The sequence below is a fragment of the Sitodiplosis mosellana genome, unplaced genomic scaffold (genome assembly GCF_009176505.1).
Source record: "Sitodiplosis mosellana isolate CC-2019 unplaced genomic scaffold, AAFC_SMos_1.0 Smas_scaffold_3463, whole genome shotgun sequence".
NCBI lineage: Eukaryota > Metazoa > Arthropoda > Insecta > Diptera > Cecidomyiidae > Sitodiplosis > Sitodiplosis mosellana.
This window is the reverse complement of record NW_022598705.1, coordinates 2,395-13,263: the sequence shown is the minus strand read 5'-3', so window position 1 is coordinate 13,263 and position 10,869 is coordinate 2,395. Positions and strand designations below refer to the sequence as shown.

The window sequence follows — 10,869 nt, the reverse complement described above, 5'->3', positions numbered from 1 at the left end:
ATGCAGAATTTATCGCTGCCAATTTGGCAGTGAAAGAAATGAGTATCATTTACTTTCTCATTTTGAACCACTGTTTAGACCAGAGATTGCATATTTGCTGCTGAGTAGGCCTGAGCTGAGCTGAATTTGCTAACTCAGGCGCCTGAAGCGGTATTTTAGCGCACTTACGGTGTAAAATTGTTGTGGATCGCTGGTATCCACCCAAATATAATTGATAAACAGCGTGGATTCCAGCGATTCATAACAATTTTGCACCGTAAGTGCGATAAAATACCGCTTCAGGCGCCCGAGTTAGCAAATTCAGTTCAGCTCAGGCCTACTCAGCAGCAAATATGCAATCTCTGGTTTAGACTGCTTGATTGTTCTAAATAATAATGTTTGTCATTCACTGTTTTTTTTCTTCATTTTTCGTTCTTTCTTTCATTCATTTATTGAAAAATACTTTTATTTCAGTATTTCCTTCTCACCATTATTATATCACTTGATATGATCATTAAATACCCATAAAAATGTATGCTTCGGTTTTTTTGTTTCTTTTTACCCTCAATAATGGAAAATCATGTTTGGTTCGACTCAAAAAACTGTCAATAACGGAACCTTTGAATAGTGGAATTCGTGTCAATAGTGGAAAAAAAAAATTCCCCATGGGATTCCGTTATTGACAGGTTTTACTGTACTGGCTAACGAATGTGTAGACCAGTGAGAAAACTTCACTAAGAACTGAACGCACTCATCTGAACTGACGTTTGTGACTGACATTTAAATCACCAGGTCAGAGTTTAAATGAAACCAAACATCGACATTTTTTTATTGAGTTTTTGAAAAAATAATAACTCAAATTATAAAAATGACTTTTAAATTGAAAATTAATTAAAATATTTTTTTTTTAATTTGTATGATTTGAATCAGAATACTCAAATTAAAAATTATTATACTTTAAATGTGTTCATTTCACACAGATAGCTGGCTAACGATTGGCTTACACCAGTTGTTGGTGTAAGCCAAGGCTAAGACAATGCTGGCTAACGAAAGACCATCACTGCTCCATAAAATCCGTTTCTTGCCATAGACCAGTCCACTTTGAATGTGCAAAGGGTTTTGATGGTGCCTACATGTGCATTGTGCATTCCCTGCGAATCGAACACAGTTAAAAACGATAGTCTACATCTGAGCTTTTTTTTAGCTCAAGACGCATTTAGTCCATATTTAAACCGTAATCTAGTCGGAATTTCGCCTGAAACTCCATTTGTTAGGTGAAATATTAGACTGGTGCCTCTACAGGTCGAAATTCCGTCTAAATGTGGACTTTTATTTTAGACTGTGAATGTAAATGTAGATAATGGCTAACTTTCATTGGTAATTCGTCATGTAACGATCATTTCCTCATATTTTGTCTCTTGTGGTTTCTAAAATTAAATAATGATGAAATGTTGATTTTCGATTGTTTTGCTTCGAGTTTTTTATTTTCAGAATAAATAATTCGGTGTCCCATAACCGGGTATAATTATTTATTCGTCATTTTCAAGCCTGTTGGCAAAATGACCACAAAATTTCGATTTTGAATTAGAACAACTAACTTTTTTTGGAGAAAAGTTATCTATGATCAATGATCATTACCTTTCGAACGGTACACTGCGAAAAACTTTTCTGAAAAAATAACAGATGGCGTTTGTAGATGGTTAGTTTCCAAACTTTTTTATATGGAGTTGGCGAATTGTCCAACTTTTTCGGTAATATCGTATTGCAGAAATAGTTTGACAATTCACAGACTCCATATAAAAAAGTTTGGAAACTAACCATTTATAAATGCCATCTGTTATTTTTTCAGAAAAGTTTTTCTCAGTGTATATAAGGTTCGAAAACACATTTGATAGAATATTTTTTTGGCCAAAATTCAGAACCCGTCTCACAACAGGGTTCATTCCCTACTACAGTACATAAGATTATAAAAAAGCTTATAACCTTTGAAGTCCAATCTAAAAAAGTTCCTGTTAATAGTTTTGAATTTACACTTGATATCGAGACCGAAAGGTACATACATTTTAAATTAATTTACTTATGAACATTGACTCAACTTAACTAATTTCCATTATAAACAAATAGTAGGGCAAAACCAATAAATATGCCTTAGAGAAAAGTACGCGCGCGCCTTATGTATTTCGTTATTTGCAGATTTTCGTACTGTAAAGAATCAAAGGAGAAGAAATTAGAAAAACATGCAAAAGTCTTCTTCATCCTCAACATGAAAACGAATTAGTCATCACAGAAAAAACAATTAAGATTATTTTTCTTTTCTCTTTTGTTATTGTGTTATTATTTTAGACCATAATTCAACGTAATATATCGTTTCCCCCAATAGGATCAAGAGAATACAACAATTTCTGCTCTTAGGCCAAATGAAAAATTGTTGGTGAATGGAAAAGACTTCAATAACGATCAACCAGTAAAGATATCAAGAATTGAGCTGGTCGAAAATAAATTGAATGCAAGCCTACCTCCAGAGCCTAGGTCTACCTCACAACAGTTGCAACACAACAGTTTACAATCAAATCCAAGGGAAAAAGAAAATCATGAATGCGCTCAGTCATCAATTGTTACTGCAGACTACATTCAACAAAGTAAGAAAGAGTTAAATGAAATTTCATGTGCAGAGAATGTTATATTTAAAAAAAACCTCTCTAACATATGAATGGGTAAGAGGAATAATACAACGTGATTTTTTACTTTTCCGTAGTACGGAATCCGTACACATACACACAGAGAACAAATGTATGTCGAATCAGTTTTAATTCATTATCACTTGATTTGCATTCTGTAATAAATACGAGTGACGTCACCATTTATCTTTGTCATTCAAAAACGCCTTCGAAAAATATTGTATGAAAGAGTGCCCCACGAAAAATGTTCAATTAGAATCGTCCCGCAATTTTTTTTCCAGCTGAAATTGCACATGAATTTTTTTCGCATGAAAATATAAATTCACGTGTCGTTTATTCAGACAATATTTCTGTGAAGCATTTTTACTGAAATTTTTTTTGGGGGCATTTCAATTCACCAAAAAATCCCGTTGTATTATTCCTCTTACCTATATGTCTATGTTTTTTCTATATGTGTAAAGGGTGTTTCAACAAGCACACAAAAAGATATTGTTAAATAAAACATACAAATTCGATTGGAATTGCTCAAACCTTCATTGTATGTTGTAGTTCGGCCCATTACAAACGTGTTTCAAAGTGAATATTATGCAAATGACCGTATGGCGCATTTTAATTATGGCCTGTTTTAGAGGCCAAATTTCACCAAATTTTTTGCAAAAACACGTCTACGGGACTCGCAGTTAACTAATTTATCACCGAACAGCCAAAACAATGGTCCAATTTTGAGTAATTTGTGAATTGAGTGTCCAACCTATCCAATTGGCGCCCAAATTTTCTGATATTTTTGAAGCTCGATTCAGATTTAGTTGTTTTTTGACGATTTTTCAAGGACATATCATCGTTGAATTAAGTTGTCTATATAATCAGTGCCCCCAGCTGTCATTTGAGAGTATGAAACCCAATAATTGTCAACGCAATTTTTGCAAAATTGACCAAAGTCGGCGATGATGGCCAAAAAAGGCCTGTTGGCTATGTCTCAAAAACGGTGCGGAATTTAACTTTGTTGTTGAGGCAAATTTTCGGCTCAAGTTAAGATAAAAACTTTTAAGAATAAATAAAACTAGAAAAATTAGTTTTTGAGAAGTAAAAAGCAAGATGTTAACATGATATTTTGACTTTTTTGAAATTGAAAAATACACCCATCCCACCACGAAAGATTTCACGATTTAAACGCGCTGATATTTTATTTATGTTGATGTGGTAAAAATTTTCATAGACTGGGGCTTTCAAACGACAGTTCATTTTATCATTTCAGGTCAGCCATCTTGGATTCCCCATTGAAAAACTTTTTGCGTGCCTGTTGAAACACCCTTTATGTTTTCTGGTCGACTAATATTTTGATAAAGTAGAGTATGTTTCACTCGTGTTTTTTGGCGATTTCTATTTTAACCTTCAAACCGTGAAACCTATTTTCTAACGTTGTTCGTGAAACCGGTGCCTGAGTGCCCATAATGCATTTGTCAGTTTTTTCTTGAATTTTTATTTTTAAATGTAAATATTACAGTATTTATTGATGGGAAAAGTATGAAAATCACTTCGAAATGTGATGAAAGTCATAAAAAATATGAAAGACAACAGCAAGTTTTTTGGATTTGTTTTTTAATAAAGTGGAGATTGCAATGTTGATCTCTTCACAAAAATGAAGGCAAAAACATATACCTACAAATTCCACTATGGCCGATTTTGACGTCAAAAATGTAGATTTTGAACGGCAGGTTGGATCAAAAAGTTATGTATATCACTAGAAAAGTAGATTCCATTTTTTATATAAAACTTCAAAATAGGCCGGCATTTGGCCAATATTTGGTCGTTAGAATTTTTTGGCCAAAATTGATAAAATGGCCATATTTTGATAAAATGATGATCGATTTTGATTTTTTATAGCTCAAATTACATGTACTTTTCAAGATCTTTCCAGTGATGCATATTTCATAGTTCCCACATTAAATTTTATACGCAATTTGTCGAAAAATGTATATGGGCACTCAGGCACCCATTTCACGTATAGCGCATCACACATGTTTATTTCATTAATTTATGATAAGAAATAATTAGGTTTTAAACATTCAAAGTTGGTTTTGGGCACACTGTGCCCATTTCACGGTTTGAAGGTTAATGACAAAAAACATGCAAAAACTAAAATATTCAGCCTGCTTTTGGCGGTGTCAATAAAAAACTAAATACTAATACTAAAAATATCGAATTGGTGTCTTCGCAAAAATTGTTCTGTTTCTCTAACTGTACAACTTTGCAGAAGACTTCCATCGTATATCAGTTGAAATTAATATTTGAAAATTTGCTCACCGCTTGAAAACATACTCTACTTTTTCCAATATGAAGTCTTTCAGATGTCAATTTATCTGCCCATGTCTTCAAAATCAGCAAAGTGTATATAGGAAGAAAAAATCTTTAATTTGATATATAGGGGAAGGTGGGAGCTTGAAGTCGTTGGCCCCACCCTAATTTGGTGCTGGCTGATCGTAAGTACTATCATTTAGTGCTACTTTAGTGCTGTCGATTGGCACCTACCACGAATTTGGTGATGCATCCTGAGCCCAGAACCAAAATTTTTAAAATTGGACCCTGGTTATTTTCTTCACTTTGTATGGGGGCCACCCTAACGCTCGACTTTTTTGATTTCGATCCTGGTCCATAATTTAGTGCTATTTTGGTACTGACGATTGACACCTACCATGACTTTGGTGCTGCAACCCAGCCCTAGCACCAAAATCTTCAAAATTAAGAACATGCCATTTTCGTCATTTTCGACATTTTGTATAGGAGCCACCCTAATGATTGGCTTTTCAGATTTCGCACATAGCCTATAATTTAGTGCTATTTTAGTGCTGACGATTGACGCCTACATACACGCCATTCCAGCCCCAGCACTGAACTCAAAAAGAAAATTTTGAATGTCATTTTCGTCATTTTTATCATTTTGTTAGATTCCATGTCACCAGCACCGCCCGGGAATGGTGCTCATAAACCATAACTAATGCTCAAATTGCAATTGGACTCATGAATAGTGCTGTTTGGAAACGCTATCACTATTCGTTGAAAGTGAAAAAGGGCGTTTTTGGGTACTTTTGTAGGGAACGTATGTGAAATACTGTTTTTTTTTGTACAAAATATACACCAAAAGTTAGTGTTCGAATAGTGCTGGCAGACAGTGAGACATTTTTCCAAGAAAAAGATCTGTAATGCTATTTATGTTAATAACATACTCAAGACATATTGAGCGTTCGTAATCACAAGAAACTTCAATCCATGGCAACAAATGAAACTATAAAAGGAACGCGACCGAAGCGAGCGGAATTTTTGGTGTAGTTTTCTAGTCTTTCAATTTGGCTTATTATATCTTTCTTTTCGGCTTTCATTTCGGGGGCGCGCAAGCAAGGAACTCTTTATTAGTTAGTATTTATGACTCAAATCGAAAAATAGCTCCGAACTGCCCGAGCATCAAAAGTACTCTCTTGCAGAGACAATGAAAACTCGCGCCCTTACTTCTCTTGTTCAATTTGAATTTAAAATAACTAAAATAAATCAAATGACGGTGGGGCGCTTTCAGCTTTCGCCTTTTTCTTAATTTTTTTTTCAATTATTATTATTCAATGAACGCGTTCGCTACCTTGTAAAAAAATCCCTGCTGGCAGATGTCAGATCTAGATTGCAAAAATCTTGTCTGGAAGCCGAGCACAAATCGTCTCCATGACTCCTGTTCGAAAAAGTTATACAGTGATTATAAGTGAGTCATAATCGGAGCCATTCATTTGTACAAAGTGTTAGAAGAAACTACTTGTTTCTTGTTCTTTGGTTACGATAGAACTGAACTTCATTGGATTCTCGTTTTTCTTATATACAATTTAGTAGTGCTTACAGTGTAGACAACATTGTCTTATATCTTAAGAACAAGTTCAATAGTTGAATATTGATAACCATTGACCAATATTGCTTTATATGATGAAGTGACTTTAAATAACAGTATTTCCATAAAGGGATATTTCAAGTTAAGTTTTAGTGCAAGGTACTAAATCAATTATGTTTGCTTATCAATTTGCTTGCATTACAAATTCATATTATTTTAACACAAAGTGAGTCAAAATTGATGTGACTCGCTCTTCAGGAGTCATAAGAAACGAGTTAGATTCTGACTCCATCTTATAGGCAGTGAGTCAGTCGAGTCAAAGAGTCAGATTCGATATCACTCATTGATTGCGTGAGTGTGTCGGAAAGTCATGACTTACTGTTTTGCACACCACTATTATGCAGATTTTTGATGATTTCCCTCGAATTTCTGCTCGTCATTGCGAGGTGCCATTTGAATGCGCGGTTTTTTGAATGAAATTTGATAAGAAGTCCATGCGATTTGACAACATAGTGAAATTTGGGCTAATTTTTTTCGTATGAAAAAACTCTTGCAAATTTCTATCATTTTTTCCGTTTTATTTACAACTGCTGTGCTTTGATTTTGGACAAATTGTTCATTCTTCACATATGATTCAAAATATCTACTGAAAGTTCACCATTAGAAATGGTCAAAAATAACAAAATGACGAAAATGACATTCAAAATTTTCTTTTTGAGTTCAGTGCTGGGGCTGGAATGAAGCAACAAGGTGGTGGTAGGCGTCAATCGTCAGTACTAAAATAGCACTAAATTATAGGCTATGTGCGAAATCTGAAAAGCCAATCATTAGGGTGGCTCCTATACAAAATGTCGAAAATGACGAAAATGGCATGTTCTTAATTTTGAAGATTTTGGTGCTAGGGCTGGGTTGCAGCAACAAAGTCATGGTAGGTGTCAATCATCAGCACCAAAATAGCACTAAATTATGGATCAGGATCGAATTCAAAAAAGTTGAGCGTTAGGGTGGCCCTCATACAAAAAGTCGAAAATGACATGCAAAATTTTCTTTTTGATTTCGGTGCTAGGGCTGGGTTGCAGCACCAAAGTCATGGTAGGTGTCAATCTTCAGCACCAAAATAGCACTAAATTATAGACTGGGTTCGAAATCAAAAAAGTCGAGCGTTAGGGTGGCCCCCATACAAAGTGAAGAAAATAACCAGGGTCCAATTTTAAAAATTTGGTTCTGGGCTCAGGATGCATCACCAAATTCGTGGTAGGTGCCAATCGACAGCACTAAAGTAGCACTAAATGATAGTACTTACGATCAGACATCACCAATTTGGGGTGGGGCCAACGACATCGAGCTGAAGGTGGGGCTATAACTCCCTGCCTTATTTGACCGCACCATTTTATTCGCGGTTTGAAATAAAATAAAATTGGTAGTGCCAATAAAGATGGAGATGAGATCAGAGAGGACCGAATGAGCGCGCGAATCATTGATTATATTGGTACTACCAATTTTTTCGTGATCAGAAATGGAAATAAATTGATCGAGTGAAATGCAAGCATCGGTTCGGGCATAGAAATATGTTTACCTAGATGTTCTATACTGCATAAATATGCCGAGCATAGACGCGTACGGACGACCGTGCGACGAACGTATCACCAGAGCCATCGTTGTTTGCTATGTATTGTATTCATACACACACTAACGCGTGCATTTGCAATACACGGGCCGACCGTCCATTGCGAGACGCACGCGTTAGTGTGTGTATGAATACACAGCAAACAATGATGGCTCTGGTGATACGTTCGTCGCACGGTCGTCCGTACGCATCTATGCTCAGCATATTTATCTTGTATATTTCTATGCCCGAACCGATGCTTGGTGAAATGAGCGAGCTAAAGCGAAGATTTGGTGCACTTCTATCACAGCCAGCGACAGCAGATGCGAATGGTTAAATACCCAATTGCTGAAAGTTGAACTCGCCTATAAACACGCAATTTTTTTTATATATGTCTCTTTTATATATACGTCTCACTAATGATATTCAGTCTTATCACCACTGTGCAGTAGCACAGTAAGCCGCAGGGAACAATAACATTATTTGCAAACTAAAGTGCATCCAAATATTGAGCACCAGTGTAGATGCACGCTCCAACAACATGAATCGTAAATGGAAGATATTCAGCAAATGATGCTCTAGCGGCATCTATACGGTAGAGTTTGGAAATTGGATTAAATGATTTCGTCACAAGGTTTACCCAAATATTGGAAATGGTATTTGTCAAAAATGACATTTCAAACGTCATTCATGATTCATGTTAGTGAACTTCCGATAGGGACAAACAGAACTCTGAAAGGTTTTGGATCTGTTGAATATAATAACATTGTGCTTCACAGCGTTGGCACGCTCGTAGTGCAAAGGGCACGGTCGTGGACGCACTAACCTTTCGCTCACATTGTCGAACATTGAGTAGTGCCAAACATTGTCGTTGGAATGTGTAGCGCTGTTCGTTTGACAGCTACTCGATGAGACTACCGGTGCGCAGTAAACTATGAATTGGTATAGTGTAATACACTAATGGGCCAATGGATGAATTTAGGCGGCTTTAAGGCAATTTTTAGAATGTACTTATAGCTGCCGAGAAAAATGTACTGATGGCCGTAAGTCACGCGGTCCAAATCTAGCGAGCCCTCAACTAGGGTTTACAAACGTTTCGACAAATACCGCAAAAGGTGTTATAAAAACGTTATTTTTCTGTAGTGTTTTTTTGATAGTCCAAAATACCGCAGAAATAACGATAAAAAACGAAAATTTGGGCGTTATATAACGGCTCTGTAAAAAAACGTTTTTGAGAAACACTAAAAAAAATAACGCGTTTTTAAACTCTACCCATCAACAGCTGTGTAGGAGACTACTAGTCTATTTTTAATTTTTCCCAACTATACAACTTGATTTTTTAACCTGAACAAAAATTTTTTCAGCAATTCAAAATGCTCTGCGACAAGGGAATTTGAATCCGGAAATAGAAGAAAAACTTTTGAATTTACAACGATGCCATGAAAAGCAAATGAAAGCTACATCGATTGTATTGGCAAACAATCATCATGAATATACCTCACATATGAGGTCACCCTCATATCGCAAACATCCTCTAAATCGGCAGATGGAAGATGATGAAGATTGGATTATGGAAACACCGAAGCGGAGGCCACCGCGAACCTTATCCGAAAAAAAAATCACGCAAAATTCATCTGTATGTGAAAGTGACGTAAATCGAATTATTCGATCTGTGGCTGAGGAGGCAAGCAGTTCTGAGGTGATAAAATCGCCAGTCTTCAGTGATAAACAAAGCACAACTAGGCCAACAGAATGTGCAGTCGTAACTGAGACAATGAAAGGAAACACAAATGACGCTAATGTTATTAGCCAAACTAACGAAATTGGCCAAACTAAACGTTCAGTAACTATAAAAAGGGATAATGAGAAGAAAAAACAAATGCAGGTATAAATCTTGAATTACAGATTTTTAATGGAAAAAAAAATTCAATTATATAATTCTAGAATTAATGATATTTATAATTTAACATAATAACAAACTTTGTCCGATTTGATCAACAGATGAAATTATATCGCCAGAAAGAGCAACTGAAGAAAGATATTTTGAAGAAACGCATCGTACTCGAAAAAGAATTGCAAAATGAAATTCAAAAAGAGCTTGCGAGTGAGCTTGCTAGTCAGAAAAAGGAAGTATTAAATGAATCACACAAGCCAGACAAAGCAAATAATATATCTGATAATGTTGTGAATTTTTCCAAAAAGCGGTGAGTGTCTTTACAATCTGTACGATGTACGTATTTGTAAATATTTTTCAATAATTTTTAAATCCTATATACGTTTGATAGTGTCAGCATTGCATCATCGAAAAAATCAGCTTCTGAGGAGACGCAAAATGTTCAAACGAAGAATATAACGAACGAAATGCCACGGAAGCCTATAGGACACAATTCATCAAAACAAAAACGACGATCGCAAAAGTTTTCAAGTTTGACTAAGAAAAAGAAAAAGCTATATTGTATTTGTCGCACACCTTATGATGATTCCAAGTAAGTTTCATTCAACACGGAAAGAGGAATGAAATAATCAAATTTTAAAAAACAAATGAAGTTTCTATTCTCCACGCAAATCATAGCGACATAAAATATTATATATACCATCATTCAATAGAATTTCATTTCAAAGGTGGTGTGTTTTTGGTTGAATTCAATTGAGCAATATTTTGTACAGGTTGAAGTCAATCCATAGTTCAAGGAACTCAATTCTGAATCACAATGTTCAATATCGTTAAGAACTTCAGAAAT

At 35.4% G+C, this 10,869-nt stretch overlaps 1 protein-coding gene across 1 annotated transcript; it reads left to right on the top strand.

The window, feature by feature from the left end:
- Positions 1-2,359: 2,359 nt before the first annotated feature.
- On the top strand, positions 2,360-10,666 carry LOC129571820 (nucleosome-remodeling factor subunit NURF301-like; the record flags this gene model as incomplete). The annotated part of the gene is made up of 4 exons (XM_055451673.1): positions 2,360-2,618; positions 9,493-10,013; positions 10,130-10,332; positions 10,414-10,666. Coding segments are annotated over 4 exons (1,188 nt in total), but the record flags the coding sequence as incomplete, so codon positions are not given.
- Between the last annotated feature and the right edge of the window lie 203 nt (positions 10,667-10,869).